Source organism: Salvelinus alpinus, chromosome 3, assembly GCF_045679555.1.
Source record: "Salvelinus alpinus chromosome 3, SLU_Salpinus.1, whole genome shotgun sequence".
Lineage (NCBI taxonomy): Eukaryota > Metazoa > Chordata > Actinopteri > Salmoniformes > Salmonidae > Salvelinus > Salvelinus alpinus.
The window spans coordinates 17486178-17511500 of record NC_092088.1 but is presented as its reverse complement, the minus strand read 5'-3'; the positions used below and the strand labels follow the sequence as shown (position 1 = coordinate 17511500).

The 25323-nt window shown below is 42.9% G+C and overlaps 1 protein-coding gene across 2 annotated transcripts in view; it reads left to right on the top strand.

Moving 5' to 3' along the window:
- Nucleotides 1–25323, top strand: part of grid1b (glutamate receptor, ionotropic, delta 1b) — a 407959-nt gene that overhangs the window by 335675 nt on the left and 46961 nt on the right. For both annotated transcript variants that reach the window (XM_071391747.1, XM_071391746.1), the window contains exons 6-8: nt 8600–8773; nt 14902–15063; nt 16048–16167. In XM_071391747.1, the coding sequence (XP_071247848.1) occupies nt 8600–8773; nt 14902–15063; nt 16048–16167 (456 nt within the window). The remainder of the gene's footprint in view (nt 1–8599; nt 8774–14901; nt 15064–16047; nt 16168–25323) is intronic.

The window sequence follows — 25323 nt, the reverse complement described above, 5'->3', positions numbered from 1 at the left end:
AAATGCAAATCAATTTATAACATTTTTGACATGCATTTTTCTGGATATTTTTGTTGTTATTCTGTCTCTCACTGTTCAAATAAACCTACCATTAAAATTATAGACTGATAATTTCTTTGTCAGTGGGCAAACGTACAAAATCAGCAGGGGATCAAATACTTTTTTCCCTCACTGTATACCGTACTCTATACCATCTACTGCATCTGCCATGCCGTTCTGTACCACCACTCATTCATATATCTTTATGTACATATTCTTTATCCCTTTACACTTGTGTGTGTGTGTAAGGTAGTAGTTGTGGAATTGTTAGGTTAGATTACTTGTTGGTTATTACTGCATTGTCGGAACTAGAAGCACAAGCATTTCGCTACACTCGCATTAACATCTGCTAACCATGTGTATGTGACTAATAAAATTTGATTTGATTTGATTTGATTTGAATAGCCATACTAGCTTACTAAATAGTATCAACAAAAAAAATCATTTTGTCGTGTGTGAAATTTTTAAAGTAGTCCTCCAAATGCATTATTTAATGCGCGATTGCGTTGACTCCTGCCATTCGTTTATTTTGGTAGAGTATGTCAATTTATCTGATTATCAGCTTTTGTCAAACACGCGAGTCAGAAAAGATTAGTGAATTCTACTAGATCAAACACTGAATATAGTATGCAGTTTAAGAATGTAGTACACTAGTATTAGTATTCGGATGCGGCCAATGTCTCAAAGACATCTACCCAGGTCTCAGTATGCCGGCTCTAACACTGTGCTGATGTAAACAACCCTGCCCTTTAATCCAGCCTGTTCATAGGAGGCCAATTAAAAGTAGCAGGGTCTGCTCAGAATGCAGCCAGGCAGCAGTAGAGAGAGTTGATGAGGGTTTGAGAGTACTGTAGCTGCAGGTGTACTGGCCTCCTGTGGAGCTGGAGCTGCCTCGCCCAGACTGCCCAATGGCGGGCAGAGAGCCGTGGTTGTTGTGATGTCACAGCCTACCAGAGATAAGTCTTATTTATTATTATGAGTGTTCCTAATGTTCGCTGATGCCGGGAAAGTGGGAATGGGGGGAGATGGCGCAGCGGCAGATGGTGCTTTAATCGATTTTGTGTTTGTGTGTTGCCGGTGTATAAAAACGAAGGCAGACGTTGTGCTGGTTTGTGTTGCTGAGTGATTTGGCTGTCACTTACGTCTACACATGGCATGGTATATTATACAGTGTTATATTGTGTTTCCATTAAGCTAATTTGTGTATGTTAGTATACTCCAGTTATTGTCATTGTGAGCCCGCATCAGAAATGGGTGAAACGTCTTCTGTACATAATCTGAAAATATAATGAGGAGGAAGTCTCTCGGTTCTTTTTAACAACTCAAAGATATTTTCAAGGTAACAATCCAAGTTCATGAATAATTTAATGAACACATGAAAATTACATTTTATTTTGTTGGTCTTATCTCTCTTCTCTTCGTGAAATATTCCTTTACAAAAATGTGTTGGAAAATGAATCCAGAGGCATTTTTACTTATATTAGTATTATCTATGTCTGCAGTCTAGAATGGTTATTCTGCTCTTTGAAACCCCACATACACATCAACGTTAGAGAGAAAGAAAGTACAATTCCTGTTCAGTGTCGGTGGATATGCAACAGTCAAAAGTTTGGACACACCTACTCATTCAAGGGTTTTTCTTTATTTTTACTATTTTCTACATTGTAGAATTATAGTGAAGACATCAAAACTATGAAATAACACATATGGAATCATGTAGTAACCAAGACTTCAAGTAACAGACACATCTCAACATCAACTGTTCAGAGGAGACTGCGCGAATCAGGCCTTCATGGTTGATTTGCTGCAAAGAAACCACTACTAAAGGACACCAATAAGAAGAAGAGAATTGCTTGGGCCCAGAAACACAAGCAATGGACATTAGACCGTAGGAAATCTGTCCTTTGGTCTGATGAGTCCAAATTTGAGAGTTTTGGTTCCAACCACCATGCCTTTGTGAAACGCAGAGCAGGTGAACAGATGATCTCTTCATGTGTGGTTCCCACCATGAAGCATGGAGGAGGTGGTGTGATGGTGTGGGGGGCTTTGCTGGTGACACTGTCAGTGATTTATTTAGAATTCAAGTCACACTTAACCAGCATGGCTACGTCAGCATTGCGCAGCGATACCGGTCATGCTGCTGGCCTTGCAGCGATACCGGCCGTGATACTGGCCGTGCTGCTGCTCCAGTTTCAACTGTTCTGCCTGCGGCTATGGAACCCTGACCTGTTCACCGGACGTGCTACCTGTCCCGGACGTGCTGTTTTCAACTCTCTAGAGACAGCAGGAGCGGTAGAGATACTCTCAATGATTGGCTATGAAAGGCCAACAGACATTTACTCCTGAGGTGCTGACTTGTTGCACCCTCAACAACTACTGTGATTATTATTATTTGACCATGCTGGTCATTTATGAACATTTGAACATCTTGGCCATGTTCTGTTATAATCTCCACCCGGCACAGCCAGAAGAGGACTGGCCACCCCTCATAGCCTGGTTCCTCTCTAGGGTTCTTCCTAGGTTTTGGCCTTTCTAGGGAGTTTTTCCTAGCCACCGTGCTTCTACACCTGCATTGCTTGCTGTTTGGGGTTTTAGGCTGGGTTTCTGTACAGCGCTTTGATATATCAGCTGATGTAAGAAGGGCTATATAAATACATTTGATTTGATACGCCATACCATCTGGTTTGCGCTTAGTGGGACTATCATTTGTATTTCAACAGGACAATGACCCAACACACCAGGCTGTGTAAGGGTTATTTGACCAAGGAGAGTGATGGAGTGCTGCATCAGATGACATGGCCTCCACAATCGTCCGACCTCAACCCAATTGAGATGGTTTGGGATGAGTTGGACCGCAGAGTGAAGGAAAAGCAGCCAACAAGTGCTCAGCATATGTTCCTTCAAAATTCCTTCAAGACTTATGGAAAAGCATTCCAGGTGAAGCTGGTTGAGAGAATGCCAAGAATGTGCAATGCTGTCATCAAGGCAAAGGGTGGCTACTTTGAAGAATCTCAAATATAAAATATATTTTTAGTTTAACAATTTTTTGGTTACTCCATGAATCCATATGTGTTATTTCATAGTTTTGATGTCTTCACTATTCTACAATGGTGAAAATAGTAAAAATACCCATGGAATGAGTAGGTGTGTCCAAACCTTTGACGGATACTGTATATATATAAAAGATCTGAAGGTAAAAAGATCTGAAGGTAAAAATATATATATATATTTTTTTTTTTAACCTTCAGATCTTTTTTGTTGTTGTTTAATTACATTTCGTATCAGTCAAACAGAATAAGAAAAATGATTCTAAATATACATTTCAAAGTCTTATGATATCGATTTTCTTTGAAGAGAGATTACTGTAGATCAGAATTTTCTTTCCAGAGTTGTCTAGAAACACGTACTGTGAGTAGCGTGCACTGTTCATTTATCTTCAATAATTATGTTTCTTTTGAGGCTGCTTTTTCAAAACTATTTATAGTTTTCCGTCAGAACGAGAAAATATGTTTACTTCATAATGTATTGCATGTTATGTTTCTAGTACAACTATACTGCACTCTCACCCTACAGTATGTAGCTAGCTTTTCCTAGCTGAGACACTCTAACCTTGGTGTTGTACTATCAGACAGATCCTCCTGAACACTGCTGTAGCTTCACCTTAATTATTCATCTGATACAGAGAGTTTAGAGGCCCAGGCTAAGATCAACACTACTATGTCTACATAAACATGAGTCTTTATGGAAGAGTCTTCATGGACATGGACAGTTGTGCTCCATCAAAATATCCTTCTGTTATAAGTCCATAGTCTATCGCCCATCGTCCATCTCCTGAGCCACTCTCCTGTCTGGAGCTTGAGATTCTAGAGTAGGTCAGCTCCAGTCTTCAGGACTGTTGGATGACCAGATGGTCTGTCCTGGGGGTCGGCAGGATAGAGGCCCAGCCTGTACAGCATCTGTAGATGTTGGACACATCGGAGGGTGAAATCAGGAGGGGCATGTGAGGCCAGGAGAAGAGAGTGCTAACAATAACCCCCAACCCGCCCAGATCTGCACTGATGTGGGAATGAAACAATTCAATTTAATGGGAAAAAGATGTTCACAGTTGACACATCCAGTAGGATGCTCTGTACTGCGCTGCTGTACGTAAACTTTTCTTCGGGGGATAGACGGAGGCAAAGTCATTGTTATCCGTCGGGTGACTGGTTGATCCTTATTGGGGGCATCACATCGAGCCCCTAGCAAAACATAAAACAATGGCGGACAATTTCTCTCCCCTCGGACAGAGATATTAGAGAAAGTAAGAGATAGGAATCCCAATGGGTAATGAACGGAGGAACCTCACCCAGTAGACTGTCAACCAAACGTGTTCAAGTTGTCATGCTGCATCATGCGGTTGCTAAGCTAATCATCACACAAACTCTTCTCCAAGTCAGGGTATGTGCCGTGTTCACATGCTAGGATTAACAAACTCCCACCTTTTTGACTAGCTAACTGGTTGAAAGCGGCACGTGTATAATTACAACCAGTTAGCAAGTCGGACATTTTCGAGTTTCCTAGTTCCAACTAGCACGTGAACGCAGCATTAGTCAAGAAACGTTCCTATTTTCTTTTAACGTACACTATACAGTATATACACAAATATGGCTATTTCAGCCACACCCGTTGCTGACTAGTGTATAAAATTAAGCACACATACATGCCTTCTCCATAGACAAAAATTGGCAGTAGAATGCCCTTACTGAAGAGCTCAGTGACTTTCAACATGGACATTGGCCATATTTATACAAAAATATGGCTATTTCAGCCACACCCATTGCTGACTAGTGTATAAAATCATGCACACATACATGCATTCTCCATAGACAGAAATTGGCAGTAGAATGCCCTTACTGAAGAGCTCAGTAACTTTCAACATGGCACCGTCGTAGGATGCCAAGTCATTTCGTCAAATTTCTGCCCTGCTAGAACTGCAAGTGCTCAGCCGCGAAGTGGTAGGCCACACAAGCTCACAGAACAGAACCGCCAAGTGCTGAAGCGTCTAGCATGTAAAAAAAAATATGTTTTTGGTTGCAACACTCACTACCGAGCATTTCACTACACCCACAATAATATCTGCTAAACACATGTGACCAATAACATTTGATTTGAGTTCCAAACTGCCTCTGGAAGCAACATCAGCACAAGAACTGTTCATCGGGAGCTTAATGAAATGGGCTTCCATGGCCGAGCAGCCGCACACAAGCCTAAGATCACCATGCGCAATGCCAAGCCTCGGCTGAAGTGGTGTAAAGCTTGCCGACATTGGGCTCTGGAACAGAGGAAACACGTTCTCTGGAGTGATGAATCACGCTTCACCATCTGGACAAATCTGGGTTTGACGGATGCCAAGAGAACGTTACTTGCCCCAATGCATTGTGCCAACTGTAAAGTTTGGTGGATGAGGAATAATGGTCTGGGGCTGTTTTTATTGGTTCGGTCTAGGCCCCTTAGTTTGATTGAATGGAAATCTTAACGCTACAGCATACAATGACATTCTAGACTAGTCAGTGCTTCCAACTTTGTGGCAACATTTTGGGGAAATCCCTTTCCTGTTTCAGCATGAAAATTCCCCCTTGCACAAAGCGAGGTCCACACAGAAGTTGTTTGTCGAGACCGGTGTGGAAGAACTTTACTGGCCTGCACAGAGCCCGGACCTCAACCCTATCAAAAACCTTTGGGAATTGGAACAGCGACTGCGAGCCAGGCCTAATCGCCAAACATCAGTGCCCGACCTCACTAACGCTCTTGTGGCTGAATTGAAGCAAGTCCTCACAGCAATGTTCCAACATCTAGTGGAAAGCCTTCCCATGACTTTGGAATGAGATGTTCAACGAGAAGGTGTCCACATACCTTTGGTTATGTAGTGTATGTAATGCCACGATTCCAAAGCTATACGATATTACATAGAACAAGTTAATTATCTCACATCTCCGAAAAAAATTGTGTAACGAAATTCATACTAATGTTTTTTTTTTGAGCTAACGCCCAATTGACTCCCATTCACTCCTTGAAGGAAAGCTCTCCTTGTCCCAGATTCGCCCAGAATGCACCATGCGGCTCATTGATGATGCATGGGCAAAATTCACAATGGGCGTTCATTTCCAATGGAGTGTCCTATCTCCTCAAAAGTATCTCTCCCTCGGATCTAAAACTTGCCTTTGTCTGTGGTAACTGGTGACAACCCTAAAACCAGTACTAATCACCAACTTCAATGACAGTTACTTTAAAATTAAAATACATCTAATAGTACCCCAATAATATTGTTGAATAACATTGTCGCCGAGAAGGACTTGTTAGCTAGCCACAGGGTTTGAATCATCTTAGCCGTTTTCTATAAAAGCTCAGCTAGCTAAGCTAAGCTAGCTAACATTAGCTAAACTGCGCCTGGACTCGGGAGCTACTAGACATGTCACATAGGCTTCAGGAGCCAGCTGGTTAGATATTATTCAACCATGGGCTACAACATCTGGCTACTAGTTTGTTTTCACCAAAATATGTTAAATTCATAGCTAGTTTATCCAGTGACCACCGCATTTAGAAGGATATCTACTGACTGAAATGTAGCTAGCTAGCATGCTGGCTCACATTGGCCAAGCAGTAACCAATTGCTAACTATCACAGTTATCTAATCGTGGACGCCAAACGACTCCGCTAGCTAGACTCAGGAGCCCACTGGTTAGACATGATAACACCATGGACAACAATAACTGGTGACTAATTCGTTTTCAGGAAAATATGTTCAACTCATATTTAGTGTAGTTTATCCACTGACCACTGCATTTAGGAGGCTAGCTAAATTACTGAAATGTAGCTAGCTAGAACACTAAAGGCAGTAGCCACTACTAGCCAACTAATTGTGGATTTGATACATTTGGGCCAGCTTGCTCATATCAAGCAACAGACAGTTTGTGGAAAGGAAAAATCTGTGTGATGTCACACACCCCAAAAAGGCTTAACCAATCACCCGATGTAGCTCATTAATGTATTAATGACTTTGCCTCTGGTTATCCTATGAAAGCAAATGTTGCATACTGTACACCATATACCCTATTAGCTATGACAGGGTGAAAAACTACAACCAAAAAAGAATATGTCCCCAGATTTAACAAAAGCAAAAAATCTGTGTATAAAACTTTGGCATCTTTATATATATGGACAAAATACCAATGTGATGATGAGTAAAACATTACCCACACTGCTTCAATGTATTATTTTTATTAGAGCATCTGCCGTTGAATAATTTGTCAGCTCAGAGTTTTGTGATGAGATATTATTTTTTAAAGCTGTGACCAGCATTTATTTCCTCCATATCACATTATAGTTGTAGGGTAAATTAACCATGCATCACTGCCAAATGGTCAGTACCAGATGTGTCTGTTATTATTATCATGTCATGCGAGAATCCTCTCTCTGATTGATGCGGAAGTGATACAGAACCGTAGGCTTCCCTGCTGCTTCAGACAAAAATGGGGTGGTATCCCGGGATACAGATTAAGTCCCAAAAATAATTTTCAATTGAGATTCACCATTAAGTTTGCTTTTTAGTTCAGAACTAGGCTTAATCTGTATCCAGGAAGCCACCTTTGAGGTGTGCCTGACAGTGTCAGGAATCAGGAGTCAGGACATGCCAGGCCAGGCAAAGTGTAGACTGGAATTGTGCAAGCCTGCCTGGGTTCATTTCCCAGTCCCACAGGGCTGAGGGAAGCCCAAGCCAGCAGAAAATACGATAAAAACAAACAAAGTCTGAGAAGACAAGCCAACAGCTGTGGTGGTGGGGTGAGCAGGGAGCCGGGGGCCAGAGGCTTGCACTGGCTGACTAGCACATATCCAGGGGGTGGATGCGGCAGATGAGATGATGGGGCCTTGGACCGGATGGGTCTCCCAGGCAGGAGCTCAGAGTTTGCCTGCAGGCTGAGTGAGCACTGTGATGTAAACAGCAAGCAGACCCAAGGAAATATGAGGTGAAGGAAGAAGCTCTTTCACCACGCAGCAAAGCATCCATATTCATACTCATCGGAGAGATTTCTTCTTAGGACACAGCTCTTGCAGCACTGCCACCTGCTGAGACTGAGGCTGTCCTAATATGGTCACCGTACACAGGGACTCTGTCCACCTTGTCATAGTTGGTAGTCTGTAGTAACAGGCAGGACAGTTTTTGTTTCACCTTTTTTTTATGCTGTAACATGTCTCCCCTTCTCTCCTTCTTTCCTCTTGTCTCTCCTTCTCCCCTTCTCTTCCCCTCTCCTCCTCTCCACTTCTCTACCCCTCTCCTCCTCTCCCTTTCTCTACCCCTCTCCCCTTCTCTTCCGCTCTCCTCCTCTCCCCTTCTCTCCCCCTCTCCCCTTCTCTTCTCTTCCCCTCTCCTCTTCTCTACCCTCTCCCCTACCCTCTCCCCCTCTCTCCCCTTCTCTACCCCTCTACTCCTCTCCTCCTCTCCCCCTCTCTCCCTTCTCTCCTCCTCTCACCTCCTCTCCCCTTCTCTCCCCTCCTCTTCCCTTCTTTCCCCTTCTGTCTGTAGGAGATCAGTGACACTGAGATCATGGAGCTGGCCCACAGTGCATTGGGGCGGATGACAGTGATTCGTCAGATCTTCCCGCTGTGGAGGGACAGCAGCGTGCGCTGCATGAGGAACAACCACCGCATCTCCTCCTTACTCTGTGACCCCCAGGAAGGATACTTACAGTCACTTGAGGTCAGTTCAACAAGGGGCCTTTTTATGCACCTTCACATCAAGGCGAGTGGTCTTATATCCCTAGGGTCAAGCATCTTTCCTGGCCCTGTAACCTGACCAGGGGCCCGAGTCCTGAGTTATACCTGTCCGGAGATTTGGTCAGGAAAAATTGTCAGTCCCCACATATCATATTCAGAGCCAAATTACATTTGCTCTTTACTAATATCTTCAAGGCCGATCATAACAAATACATAAGAAACAACAATTATGTATATCGAAGAAATGTTAGCGCTGTACCCATGTCTACTTTTGCTGTTATCTGATGCTGCCTCTGGGGGTGAGGTCAGTGACTCCTATCACATGTCACGTCAGGGACAGCCCCAGAATGTCTGTTTAGAGTATCACTGAGCATGTGACCTGGGGGCCTCTGAAGGTCAACAGCACCTATAGTTTATCTCCCATTGAGTGATAATGGATGATGAGATGTTACACAAGGCTGTGCCATTGACATGTGGTGGGATACAGTGACAGCTTTTGGAGGCCTGTAGGACAGATAAGGAAGAGTTGGTTGAGAGCATAGATATATAATCACTAGAAGGGACTTAGACCCATTGAATGGGGATTCCAATTCTAGAGATTATATTTCTATGGTTGAGAGGACCAGGATGCTAGAGAGAAATTAGACCTGTGATTCCTATTGACTCATTAGTTGTTTTGCTTTCAGTCCCCTGAGTCTCCTAATACTATTTCAGACTGAACTCCCCATTCATAGTAGTTATTTTAGTTTACTCATCCAAGCAACCTACACTTTATTGCTAAGAATCCAACAAATAATAATCTGAGATTCTCGTAAACTTGGAGTAAACACTGTGTAATCACTGCCTGCAGTTTATGACAAGAATATGATTTTGAGTATGTTACCCCTTAACAGTAACAGTAGAGGAAGCAACACAAGTATTATATGATGACAAAGTTATCAAAGATTCCTCTTTGATATGGCAGCTAGATAGCAGCTAGACATTCTCAGCCAAACCACTCAACGAGATCACATGGATGCTGCTCTCTGACATCCCTCCCCTCTGTTCCACCTTTATGTAACCAGAGGTGTCTCTGACTGAAAACCTCCTTGAACCCACCTGAACTCTCGCTATCGCTAACCGTTAACAGATGGCCCAAATCCTCCAGGGGCTCTTATCTCAATAATTAATGCAAAAGAGGGTTAAACACTCTTTGATGTTAAATCACCCTCATGACAAGGAAAATGCTGGTTCACGGTGCCGGCGAAACCCCATCAGCAGTCTGTCGCTGAATTTGCACTTTTAACACTACTGTATCTAGTTCTCAAACCCTGGAAAGCTGTAAATTATCCATGTATTAACAAATTAGCCATATGCATTTCTTCACTCTGTCGGTACACTGGCACACAGCAAGTCACCTCCATAATGCAGTGATTCACTCCACTTCTATGGGTGGGATGAGCATGACTGAGATAGCCGATCACAGAACTCTCGATGGAGACTTCTAACGGGGTCACTTGTTGCTGATCTCTGGTTGAACATATTGTGATAGTGAAGTAATAAGAAGGTTATCCTCAAAACACAGAAACAGGAAAGGACACAACTAACAACAAGGCAGAGGAGAGGACAGAAGTGATAAAGGAGGTAAACATGCAGAGTTGTTGTTGTTGTTGTTGAATGCTCATCCAGAAGTGGCACTCCTAGTGGCCGGCGACTTTAATGCAGGAAAAAGTAAATCCGTTTTACCTCATTTTGACCAGCATGTCAAAGGAACCAAAGGAAAATAAACTCTAGACCACCTTTACACCACACACAGAGATGCGTACAAAGCGCTCCCTCGCCCTCCATTTGGCAAATCTGACCACAATTCTATCCTCCTGATTCCTGCTTACAAGCAAAAACTCAAGCAGGAAGTACCAGTGACTCGCTCAACATGGAAGTGGTCAGATGATGTGGATGCTAAGCAACAGGAATGTTTTGCTAGCACAGACTGGAATATGTTTCGGGATTCATCCGATGGCATTGAGGAGTATACCACATCAGTCACCGGCTTCATCAATAAGTGCATCGATGACGTCGTCCCTACAGAGACCGTACGTACATATCCCAACCAGAAGCCATGTAGTACAGGCAACATCTGCACTGAGGTAAAGGGCTGCCGCTTTTAGGGAGCTGGACACTAATCCGGCCAATTATAAGAAATCCCGCAATGCCCTCTGAAGAATATTCAAACAGGCAAAGCTTCAATACAGGACTAAGACTGAATCCTACTACACCGGCTCTGACGCTCGTCGGATGTGGCAGGGCTTGCTAACTATTATAGACTACAAATGGAAACCTAGTAGCAAGCTGCCCAGTGACTTAATGAGCTAAATGCTTCTATGCTAGCTTTGAGGCAAGCAACACTGAACAATGCATGAGCACACCAGCTGTTACGGACGACTGTGTGATCACACTCTCAGTAGACGATGTGAGTAAGACCTTTAAACAGCTCAACATTCACAAGGCTGCAGGGCCAGACAGATTACCAGGACTCGTACTCAGAGCATGAGCTGACCAACTGGCAAGTGTCTTCACTGATATTTTCAACCTCTCCCTGACTGAGTCTGTAATACCCACGTTTCAAGTAGACCACCATAGTCCCTGTGCCCAAGAACGCCAAGGTAACGACCTAAATGACTACCACCCGCACTCACGTCTGTAGCCATGAAGGGCTTTGAAAGTCTCGTCATGGCTCACATCAACACCATCATCCCAGAAATTATAGACCCACTCCAATTCGCACACCGCCCCAACAGATCCACAGATAAGGCAATCTCTATTGCACTCCATACTGCCCTTTTCCACCTGGACAAAAGGAACACCTATGTGAGAATGCTGTTCATTGACTACAGCTCAGCGTTCAACACCATAGTGCCCTCACAGCTCATCACTGAGCTAAAACACTGGGACTAAACATCTCCCCCTGCAAATTGATCCTGAACTTCCTGATGGGATGCCACCAGGTGGTAAGGGTAGGCAACCACACATCTGCCACGCTGATCCACATCACAGGGGCCCCTCAGGGGTGCGTGGTTAGTCCCCTCCTGTACTCCCTGTTCACCCACGACTGCATGGTCACACATGATTACAACTCCATCAGTAAGTTTGCCAACGACACACCGGTGGTAAGCCTGATCACAGACAAAGATGAGACAGCCTATAAGGAGGAGGTCAGAAACCTGGCATTGTGGTGCCAGGACAACAACCTCTCCCTCAATGTGATCAAGACAAATGAGATGGTTGTGGACTACAGGAAAAAGAGGGCCAAGCACACCCCCATTCACATCAACGGGGATGTAATGGAGCGGGTTAAGATCTTCAAGTTCCCTGGTGTCCACATCACTAACAAACTATCATGGTCCAAACACACCAAGACAGTCATGAAGAGGGCACGACAAAGCCTATTCCCCCTCAGGAGACTGAAAAGGTTTGGCATGGGTCCTCAGATCCTCAAAAAGTTCTACAGCTGCAAGAGCATCCTTTCTGGTTGCATCACTGCTTGGCCTGGCAACTGCTCGGCATCTGACCGCAAGGCGCTACAGAGGGTAGTAAATCCGGCCCAGTACATCACTGTTGCCAAGCTTCCTGCCATCCAGGACCTCTATACCAGGCGGTATCAGAGGATGGGCCTAAAAATTGGGCCTTCAGCCACCCTGGTCATAGACTGTTCTTTCTACTACCGCATGGCAAGCAGTACCAGAGCGCCAAGTCTAAGTCCAAAAGGCTCCTTAACACCTTATACCCCCAAGCCTATTTACATTCACCCCCTTTTTTACGTTGCTGCTTCTCACTGTTTATTATCTATGTATAGTTACTTTACCCCTACCTACATGTACATATTACCTGAATTACCTCGACGAACCTATTTCCCCGCACATTGACTCGGTATTGGTACCCCCTGTATGTATATAGCGTCGTTATTGTTATTTTATTTTGTTACTTTTTTTCACTTTAGTTTATTTCATTTTATTATTTTATTATATACAGTATCAGTCAAAAATTTGGACACACCTACTCTTTCAAGGGTTTTTCTTTTTTTAAATAATTTTCTACAATAATAGTAAAGACATCAACACTATGAAATACCACATATGAAAGGCAAAGGGTGGCTACTTTGAAGAAACAAAAATACTAAATATATTTTGATTTGTTCAACATTCCTTTGATTATTACATCATTCCATATGTGTTATTTCATAGTTTTGATGTCTTCACTATTATTTTACAATGTAGAAAATAGTAAAAATAAAGAAAAACCATTGAATGAGTAACTTTTGACTGGTACTGAATATATATATTTTTTCTAGTTTAATTTTTTTTTTAAATGCTTGATGGATAAGCGCTTGTAAGTAAGCATTTCCTGGTAAGGTCTACACTTGTTGTATTTGGCGCATGTGACAAATACAATTTTATTTGATTTGTTGCTTTTCTTGCCTACTCTAAGTGTCACTGATGGAAAGATTTAGGTCGTGGGGGTTGGGAGTGATGGGGACGTTGTAGCCAGTGTCGCTCTCCCAGTTCTTCAGCTACACACTACCCAGGCAGATGTACTATCAACGGCCCAGCCTTAGCCCTGCCTAGACTTAGTTAGCCCAGCTCAGCCTTAGTCTCGTAAACCTGACCCTAAGCAAACGCAGTGACTCGGGTCTGGTTTCAATGATGGACTCTTTTGTCATCGGGGAACTACGTCAGTGTCTACGCCACTACTTTATGTACCCTTCAAAATACAGAAATCATCCCCGTATGATGCATTTTGCATCATATGAAGCTGCATTTTGCATCATATGAACCACTGCTAAGGTTTTGCCTGCAAACTTTGGTTTGTCTCGTAATTTGTTGGGAGTTTTTCATTATCGATGAAGGCAGTGACGTAGTTCCTCTATGCCTAAAGGGTCCATCATTCAAACCAGACACCCTTTTACCTAGTGTCGGGTTTGCCAGACTACCCAGTCTTAGTCCAGCCTCAGTTAGCCCTGCCTGGACTCAGTTACCCCAGCCCAGCCTGGCTCATAGCTGTTCTTGAGGCTTCTTTTCTGGCCACAAACTAGTGCAGCCTGCTTTACTGTGTGAATTACAACCCTCTAGTAGGCCTGCACATTACGGGCCTGGTCCTGATTGTGGGTTCACACTCTAAAATGACAAAAGGAATAATAATTACAACAGATATGTGTGTTATCACAATCATATCATGATGAGGAGTGGATGTATGATGTAGCCTATAGTATTATAATGAAGATGCAACTCCGTATTGCTTGATGCTGTTATTCTAACATGCTGGAGAATGGAGATGGCATGAATTGTCAGTGCAGGTTATGACATTACCGCAGCCCAGTGTGATGTCCTGCGTCCTTCATAGCTGAAACAGTTGGACTGCTCCGCTGTTTATTTGTCACTGTGCATTTTGTTTCTGCTCCATGGCTCTGGTTTGACTCTGGTACTGCACTCACATCTGCTCAAGGGGGCTGTCATGCTGTGTGTCACTTTGATAGGGGAGTGTGGTAGACGGGGGTGTGTGTGTGAGTGTGCATGCATGTGTGTTTTTGGGGGGGGGGTTTGTGTGGGATCCTGATGTCCCCAGCTGTTTTCTACTCCCAGTCACAGTGCTTCCTAGTCCCAGAGGTCACTAAGATTAGCACCCATTCACTCCCCATCAGAACCAGACCAACATCTGTTGCGCTGCTTTGACAGACAACCACAGGGCTCTGTTTACAAAGCCTTTCTAACCTTTGCTTATGCAGTAGTTTTCCATGTCGTCATGACACACAAACAGACAATACCCATTGGAAATCATGGTCCTATCAAACACATCAACCATTATGGTGCAGCTTAAGTTTTATTGTTGTGCATCAACAATGATCTAATCATGTTTAACTGGTTTCCGTGGTCTCCAATCTCTGTAGTGTGTGTTTTCAACAGAGATCTTAGAAATGTATTGTTTGATAGAACATTTTATGTTACAGTTTCTAGAATGGACGTTTTCTTGACCAAGATGGATGATTGTTAGGCACGTTACTAGGATGCTAATGCCCATTCTAGAATCCTATGTCTAATTATATGGTGTTTTCTCCCTCCTCCTCCCTCTGTATTCCAGGTGTCCAACCTGTACCTGTATGATAGCGTGCTGGCACTGGCCAACGCCTTCCAGAGGAAGTTGGTGGACAGGAAGTGGCACAGCATGGCCAGTCTGAACTGCATCAAGAAGTCCACCAAGCCTTGGAATGGAGGCTGGTCCATGCTGGAGAACATCCAGATGGTAAACTTTAATTCAGAACGTGAACATGAACCTTTTTCTAACCTTATACTCTATGAATTGTTTTCCTGATTTTCCCATCCATTGCAGTGAAACAGAGATATATTTTTTTTATTGGGATTGCGATTGATTGACTTTCATCATGCTGAATACTTGAAAGGTTTTTAAAGGAACATAGGTTGTGAATCCAATGTTTTTCGAAAGCAGAAGGGCACAAGGCCTTGAATAAAGTCAGAAGCAGAAAAGAGTCAAAGAAACAGTCCTTGAATCTAATTCACTCTACTTGCGTTACAACTGGAGATGCTCAGCTGTGGGAGATGAAGATGGTTGCCACCCCCTTGACAGTTCTGCTATTGCCATTCTCCAGACTTAATATCTTCAGCACTTAAAGGAGCTACGTACTAGATCTCCTCTGTAGATACTCTTGTGTTTTTTTGTGGCACTCATGGGTTTTGGGGTCCATTTTTCCAATGATGTCTTTAGAGCAGTATTGCCGTGTGTGTGTGTGTGTGTGTGTGTGTGTGTGTGTGTGTGTGTGTGTGTGTGTGTGTGTGTGTGTGTGTGTGTGTGTGTGTGTGTGTGTGTGTGTGTGTGTGTGTGTGTGTGTGTGTGTGTGTGTGTGTGTGTGTGTGTGTGTGTGTGTGTGTGTGTGTGTGTACTTCAATTTCATGCTCATTTAACGTTCTATGAGCCACAGAGTGCTGTGGAGAGAGTCTAATCTATCCCTGGGGGGACATGGGATAGATATCTTTGTCTCAGAGATCTCGGCCTGTCCCTATCACAGTGTCACAGGTTCAAACTGATTCAACCACAATATTAAACTGGCTTTGGGAGCGCATCAATTTCGATATGGTCTTGATACTAAAGGGCTTGGAACTGGACAGGTGGTCTTGTCGTGACTCTGTGAGATCTCACTCTTTCTATGAAGTTCATCCTATATTCTCTCTCTCTCTCTTTCTATCTCCCTCCCTCTCTCTCCCATCACAGGGACATATCACAGGCCTCACAGGAACGATGGATTTCAAAGCGAACGGATCCAATTCTCACGTCCAGTTTGAAATACTGGGCACCAGCTTCAGTGAGACGTTTGGAAAAGACGTGAAAAGGGTGAGTATGATGATTCTGCTGCTGGTTGTCACTCCTCCTTTGTCTCAAGATGGCTGTAAGTCTGATAGATGTTTTTTGAGTTTACTCTTCTCTGTGCAGTTCTGAAGCTACGACCTCTGTGGCACTACCCAGTGGTATTGCAGCACAGCAAGCCTCGACGAGATAGTCAGTAAACCCTTTCTTTAAAACAGTGGAGGTTATGGCCCATAAATTGCTGGCAGCGATTTCTGAGGTGTCTTGGGGTGGGTTTTTTAGCACACAGAAATCAGAGTGTGGAAACCACCCTGTGGAACATACTGCAGTCCTTGAGGCAAAGCATACACGAGAACCTGCCAGAATACTGTCAGTTATCTGTTTAAATTGTACCGAGAAATGTCATATACTCTACAATATCTAGAGTTATTTATTGATATATGAAAAAACAAGGTTAACCGACATTACCTAAATTCCCTGTATTCTGTAATGCTAATTGTCAAGTGCTAAGATATGTTTTTCTTAACTATTCATTTTCGTGAATACGTCCTAGTAAAACACATACAGGGTGTTATATTCAACAGGAACATAATGGAAATAACAACCAACTAGTTAATTGGTTTAGTACGCATTTGTGTTGAAGGCATGAGACCAATAGAAGAAACCATTAGTAGAAAACACCATAGGACATGAATGACATGAATGACATGAATGACATAAACAACATGAAGGACATGAATGACATTAATGACTGTAAAGTGCTTCAGCACGACATCTTAAGACATACAAACTCTAAATGAGTAGGCTACCCATAGAAATTAGATATGAATGACTTCTATTTCTATGAGGCTACCATACAGTAACATGCTACTATACCGCTAAGCTCTTACTGTATTTCAATCACACACATTATTTCAGCTAATGTAGTGCTTTTGCCAGCCTATATTTCCTGCTCCCTAACATGAGTGGCCTGATCAAACACCAGTCAGTAGTGGCTGAGGGAGAACATGCCAAGCATCCTGTAATAACGACTGTAGGACAAGCAGCTACAGGGCCACTGTCAACACAGCTCTGTATGTGGCCATGGCAACACTGTTGCATCATATAATACTCTATATTTCCCATATTGGTCATTACCTTCCACCAGCGCCCTATTTGGTTCCCTCAGTAGATCTATTCAAAAGAAGCGCACTATTACGGGACACTGTGTACTCCTCTGTCCCATAGCGAAGAGACCAGCTCTGTTTCTCCTCACTGACTACCCAGCAAACCAAAATTGGTTTCTGTGAAAGTTCCCAGAACTATCGTTAGGTCGCGGGAAATGTTCTTATAACGCAAAAACTGTCTAGCCGTGGTGATGATTATATAATGATTGTATAATACATTTGTCTGATGATGCAAGAACGTTCCTAGAACACATTTAATCTGTCCTTTAAAGGTTCCCAGAATTCTTCGTTAGGTTGTGGGAACAGTCTGTTGAGAACAATGTGGGGACATCACAAAAGATATGTTCGCAAAGCACAAAAACTGTCCAGTTGGGCAGATGATTCTACAATGTTTCTTTTAGGGAGCAAAAACATTCACCTGATATTACAAGAACTTTCCCATAAAACATTTAGTTTGTTCTTTAAAAGTTCCTAGAATGTTTCAGGGGGTTTTGGGAACAGTCTGATGGGAACCAGGGTTATAGTACTCAAGTCCGGTCTCGAGACCACATATTGAGTATATCTGTCTTGTGTCGGATACATATTTACTTGGTCTTGACTCTGTCTCGGACAATGAGGACTTAAACTGTATTTCCCCGAAACCAGACAACAACAAAAAAATACTTACTTGTGGTGGCTATTCAGCAGCCTGATGGTTTGGGGTAGAAGCTAATGGCCAGTCTTTCACTTTTTGCAATGGTGCTCCTATACTACTCGGCAGTATGCTCTTGATGGTGCTCCTGTAGAACATTGTGAGGGCCCTCGAGGGACAGGCCAAATTTATTCAGCCTCTTGCCTTCTTCACCACATTGTGGTACTGCGCATTGCTGCACTGCACTGTCAGAACTAGAAGCACAAGCATTTCTCTACACTCGCATTAACATCTGCTAACCATGTGTATGTGACCAATACTATTTGATTTGATTTGATTTTACGTTGTCCGTGTGGTTAGACTAGTTCAGCTCCTCGGCGATGTGGATGCTGAGGATCTTGACATTTTTGACCATCTTCGCGTGGCCCCTTTGATGAGGATGGGGGCTTGCCCAGCCTGGTTCATCCTGAAATCCACAATCAGCTTCTTTGTTTTGCTGACGTTGAGGGAGAGGTTGTTAACCTCGCACCATGCCATCAGTGTGCCTACCTCCTTCTTGTAGGCCATCTCGTCGTTGCTGGTAATCAGGCCTACAATTGTTGTGTCGTCAGGGAACTTAATGATGGAGTTGGACCTGTGTGAGGCCACACAGTCGTGGGTATACAGGGAGTACAGGATGGGACTGAGGATGCACCTTTGTTGGACCCCCGTACTGAGGATCAGTGTGGAGAAGGTAATGTTGCCTGCCTTCACCACCTGGGGGCGGCCCGTCAGGAAGTCCAGGAGCCAGTTGCATAGGCAAGAGTTCAGTCCCAGGGCTGTAAACTTTGTGGTGAGCTTAAATGGCACTATGGTATTGAGGGCCAAGCTGTAGTCGATGAACAGCATCCCCACATATGCATTGCTTTTGTCCAGGTGGGTGAGGGCAGTGTGCAGTGCAATGGCGAATGCGTTGTCTGTGGATCTGTCGGGCAGTAGGCGAATTGGAGAGGGTCTAGTGTGTCAGGGAAGGAGGTGGTGATGTGGTCTTTGACCAGCCTCTCGACGCACTTCATCATGACTAAAGTGAGTTCTATGGGTCAGTAGCCATTCAGTTCAGTTACTTTCCCTTTCTTGGGCACGGGATGATAATGGACATCGTGAAGCAGATGGGGATAACGGCCTAAGCTAGAGAGAGAGGTCTGAAAATACAACAGCTAGCTGGTCTGCACATGCTCTGAGGGTGTGGCTAGGGCCGGCTGCCTTGCGAGGGTTAACACATTTGAGTGACTTACATACATCCTCCTTGTAGACTGTAAGTTCGTTTCCCTCGTTGTCCTCAGGGGCTCTCCTCGGCAGCTCAGAGTCGTTAGGCTTGAAGTGTGAGAAAAAGGTGTTTAGCTCGTCCAGTAGGGCGACGTTGGTGTCCGCGATGTGACTGTTTTTTTCTAATCCGTGATCGTTAGAAGCCCCTGCCACCAACGCCTCGTGTCCAACCCACTGAATTGTTCCTCCACTTTGTCCCTATACTTGTGTTTCGCAATCTTGATCGATCTGCGTAGGTTGTATTTGAACTTTTTTTTATCAGTTAATACATTTAATAAATTGATTTAATGGAGGTTTCACTAGTCACTTAAAATAACGCCACTTTAAGTTTTGAAAAACACCATCGGTATCACGTCATCTATGCATTTTTTTTATGAATCCGGTGACTGAGTTGGCATATTCATTGATGTTATCCCAGAGGTGACCCAGATCATATTGCAGTCCACGTGTTCAAAACAGCCTTGGAATCTGATTGGTTGGACCAGCGCTGTACAGACCTGACCACCGGAACGTTCCTCTTGAGTATTTGTTTGTAAGTGGGGAGGAGCAATGGAGTCGTGGTCAGATTTGAGGAAAGTAGGATGGGAGAGGGCCTTATACCGATGTCTAAAAGGTGTTTAGCAGTGGCCAAGCATGGAATTTGCACGATTTGGACAGTCAATATGTTGATAATAATTTGGGAGCACTGCCCTCAAAATACTTTTGTTAAAGTCCCCTGCGACAATGAACACTGCCTCTGGGTATGCGGCCTCAGCATTTTTGGTGTTGGCTTGGGGCGGGATGTACACAGCCATGGCAATAATCCCTGAGAACTCTCACGGAATGTAAAAAGGGGGACAATTGATGACCAAGTATTCCAAGTCAGGAGAGCAGAAGCTTGCAATTTCCTGTACGCTTCCCCTGTCGCACCACTTGTTGTGCACCTGAATACAAACATTATCTTAATGTCAGCACAACTGGACAGTTTTTGTGTTTTGGGAACGTATATTTTGTGATTTCCCCACAATGTTCCCAGCAGGCTGTTCCCACAATCTAATGAAAGATTCTGGGAACCATTAAAGAACAGAAGAAATGTGTTCTGGGAACGTTTTATACCAACATTCTATAATCATCACCACGAATGGTCAGTTTTTGCCACAACCTAACAGATGTTCTGGGAACTTTCACAGAACCAATTTTGGTTTGCTGGGAAATCATTACTGGTACATTACCTTACCTGAAAACTTTTGGGGAATGTTCTGTGATGGTTGATAAAGATGTTGTGCACAACACTTAAGTGAATGTTAGGACAACATTCCAAGAATATAAAAAAAAAATAAACATAAAATTGGAAAATAAAATATTTTGCTATAAAAAACATTCTCTGAATGTTTTTGGGATGTTATCATCCTAACTGGAACTTAATGGGAATCTTAACTAATGTTCTGGGAATGTTGCCGGTTTGCTGGGTAGAGTGTATTCTGCTGTTGATCCACTCTCATTCTAAGATGCTTTCACTGGTGCTTGCTGAGGAGAAGAAAGACATTATTAAAATGGAGGATGCCTATCAGATGTGAACGTCTCCATACGACGCCCCACATAACAGCTCCATGATTGGGAGAAATGTCAGTCATTGCCTAAGGCTGAATTTTTAGGAGGAAAGTGTCAAAGCCTGCTTTTCAAGTGCTTTATTGACTCATATTTTTTACATTTCATAGCGTTTTACAGCAGGGGTCAAATAGTCATATTGAAAAAACACAACAAATTTGCGGGCCAGACAAACTATTATGTTTGTTTCTCCTTTGGTGTTTTGTTGCAGGTTTAGGTTTTTTTTGGTTATTCAAGCTTTAAAAACTGAAGCCACACTGCAAAATTTTAGTAGCCTAGCTAGGTCTTGTGTCTGTGTCTGTACACTTTCCCTCCGCTGCTCGCGATAAACGGGACACACGAAAGCAGCGCAATTGAAGTTGAATTCACAGATGTGAGTGCATCAGGCTGTAATTTCATTAAGTAAATGACTCAACTGTTGACTCATTTATACTCGCTTGTGTGTCCTATTGTCCTTCAGTAGTAATTTATACCCGCACGTGAATCCTTATCTTATTACATTTTGACAACCTGTATGACATTTTCTGTAGGCTGCAGCAATGACCTGTTGCAAACTAAACTTGGCATGGGCCTACAACAGGCTTAAAATTTAGGTCCGGTAGAAGATTTGGTCCATGCCATTAGTGATGATATTATACAGTGCACTGGCGGGCTCATGTGTGGGTGTGTGTGCTTATGTGTGGGTGTGTGTGTGGGTCTGGGAGAGGGGTGGGTGTGTGGCAAGGCACTACCATTTGGCATGCAGCATGTTGGCAGTGCTTGCTGGGACTTGCAGTGATGGAAGCAGGCCAACATGTATTGAAAACCCAAATCGTTGCAGGGCCTAGATAGAAATGTGTCATGGTCCGGATTCTGCCTGCGGGCTTTGTGTTTGACACGTGTTTTATAGGGTTTTCGCATTGGATGGACTTTTTAATTTTTTTTCACTATTTAACATTTTCAGAAATTCCTCTGAGGAGCCTCCACGGGCGCACACCCATACACATGCATGCAACCAATCACGCACGCACGTACGCACATCATGCTACTGTAGCTCCCCTTAATACCATAGGCATGTATTACATGTAATGAAAGGACACGACAGCTAATGATCCTGTGTGGCTCAATTGGTAGAGCATGACGCTTGCAACGCCAGGGTTGTGGGTTTAATTCCCGAGGGGATCCAGTATGAACAAAAGTATGAAAATATATGCAATCACTATTGTAAATTGCTTTGGATAAGATTATATGCTAAATTAAAACAACAAAGTATTGCAAGTGCACTCAGTCCTGTTGTGGTTCATTATTGCTGGGCTTCACCCTTTTCCAACAAGCTAGGCCCCTGAGAAGAGATTCATGTACAGTACATTCTTAAAGTATTCAGACACCTTCACTTTTTTCACATTTGGTTACATTACAGGATTATTCTAAAATGCATTAAATAAAACAAATCCTCATCAATCTACACACAAGTAATTTATAAAAAGTAATTCCATTTATAAAAAATGGAAATACTCTATGCTATGAGACTCGAAATAGAGCTCAGGTGCATCCTGTTTCCATTGATCATCCTTGAGATGTTTCTACAACTGGATTGGAGTCCACCTGTGGTAAATTCAATTGATTGGACATGACTTGGAAAGGCACACACCTGTCTATATAACGTCCTACAGTTGACAGTGTGTGTCAGAGCAAAAACCAAGCCATGAGGTCGAAGAGCTCCAAGACAGGATTGTGTCGAGGCACAGATCTCTGGAAGGGTACCAAAGTATTTCTGCACCATTGAAGGTCCCCATGAACACAGTGGCCTTCATCATTTTTAAATAGAAGAAGTTTGGAACTACTAAGACTTGCTAGAGCTGGCCATCCGGCCAAACTGAGCAATCAGAGGAGAAGGCCCTTCGTCAGGGAGGTGACAAAGAACCCGATGGTCACTGACAGTGCTCCAGAGTTCCTCTGTAGAGATGGGAGAACCTACCAGAAGGACAACCATCTCTGCAGCACTTAACCAATCAGGCCTTTATGGTAGAGTCACCAGAAGGAAGCCACTTCTCAGTAAAAGGCACATGGTAAAGCTGTGACCATGTTGCAACCATGCCGCAAACTGGACAACATGCCAGTTGGTTTCTTAATATTTTGCCCTTCTTCATTCTTCACATTCTCTTTATCTAAAACTCCATCTCCATCCCTACCTGTCGATGCCTTTACCATGCTATTTTTCACAAGGCAACAATTTCGCTCAGATGAAACGTCTTATAGATTAGACCCTAAATAGAGATTGAAACGTTATTCCTTATTACTGTCTGTTGACTTCATTCCCTTTTAACCACTCAATGCAGCCCTAACAGGCATGACATTTCTCGCTCTGCTACCACTTTCTAATCTCTACCTTTCTATTTCTTTCCTACCTTTTTATATCTCTCTTCTTCTACCAAGCAGTATAAACTTTCAGGCTTTCAGCTCGGCACAATTGTAATTTGGGGTGAAAATAGGAACCCAATGTCTCTGTATTTTTTTCTAATATATGATGCGTCATGATGCATGTTATTTACATCATATACAGTGCATTCAGAAAGTATTCAGACCCCTTGACTTTTTCCACATTTTGTTACGTTACAGCCTTATTCTAAAATGTATTGAATTGTTTTTTCCCCCCTCATCAATCTACACACAATACCCCACTGAGAAAAAGAGGACGGAGGTCGGGCTGCCTTCTGACAATTCATAGGCGATCGAATAAACCCCCCTGTTCTTCTAGCTAATGTGCAATCATTGAAAAATAAAATTGACGACTTACAAGGAAGATTAAACTACCAACGGGACATAAAAAATTGTAATATCTTATGCTTCACGGAGTCGTGGCTGTACAACGACATTATCAACATACAGCTGGCTGGTTATACGCTGTATCGGCAGGATAGAATAGCGGCGTCTGGTAAGACAAGGGGGGGCGGACTGTACATATACGTAAACAACAGCTGGTGCACGATATCTAAGGAAGTCTCGAGGTTTTGCTCGCCTGAGGTAGGAAGTTTACATACACTAAGTTGACTGTGCCTTTAAACAGCTTGGAAAAATCCAGACAATGATGTCATGTCTTTAGAAGCTTCTGATAGGCTAATTGACATCATTTGAGTCAATTGAAGGTGTACCTGTGGATGTATTTCAGGGCCTACCTTCAAACTCAGTCCCTCTTTGCTTGACATCATGGGGAAATCTAAAGAAATCAGCCAATACCTCAGAAGAAAAATTGTAGACCTCCACAAGTCTGGTTCATCCTTGGGAGCAATTTCCAAATGCCTGAAGGTACCACGTTCATCTGTACAAACAATAGTACGCAAGTATAACCTGTCTAGGACTGGCGGAACCCCTCGCCAACAGCCAATGAAATTGCAGGGCGCCAAATACAAATCAACAGAAATCTCATAAATCAAATTTCTCAAACATACAAGTATTAGGCACCATTTTAAATACACAATTCTCGTTAATCCAGCCACAGTGTCTGATTTCAAAAATGCTTTACAGCGAAAGCTGCACAAACGATTATGTTCGGTCACCACCAAGCCACAGAAAAACAGCAATTTTTCCCACAACCTTATATAGACTGGTGTGTGCCTTTCCAAATCATGTGAAATCAATTGAATTTACCACAGGTGGACTCCAATCAAGTTGTAGGAACATCTCAAGGATGATAAATGGAAACAGGATGCACCTGAACTCAATTTTGAGTGTCATAGCAAAGGATCTGTCTACTTATGTAATTAAGGTATCGCTGTTTTTTTTATATACATTTGCAAACATTTCTAAAGACCTGTTTCTGCTTTGTCGTTATGGGGTATTGTGTGTAGATTGAAGGGGAAAAAAATATTGCTTCCATTTTAGAATAAGGCTGTAATGTAACAAAATATGGATAAAGCCAAGAGGTCTGAATAGTGTCCGAATGCACTGTACATACTGTATATTCTTAGTAATCCCCAGAATTAAGTCCAAGCGTTACAGTTCAAGCTCGCCACAGTTGGGTGTGGGAAGGAAGGAGGTCGAAGACTAGGAAGTGAAAGCCTCTGTATGTGTTAATCATGAGTTATTTTAGTTTACCTTTTCAGAGATGACCCTGTATACACATCTATACACATCAATATGCACTATACACATCAATATACACACCAGTATACACAGCAATATCCACATCACTATACACTATATATCAATATACACATCAATATACACTATATATCAATATACACATCAATATACACTATACACATCAATATACACATCAATATACACTTTACAAATCAATATAAACAATATACATCAATATACACTGTACACATCAATATACACTATACACATCAATATATACATCAATATACACTATACACATCAAAATACACATCAATATACACTGTACACATCAATACACACATCAATATACACACCAGTATACACAGCAATATACACATCAATATACACTATACACATCAATGTACACTATATATCAATACATACATCAAT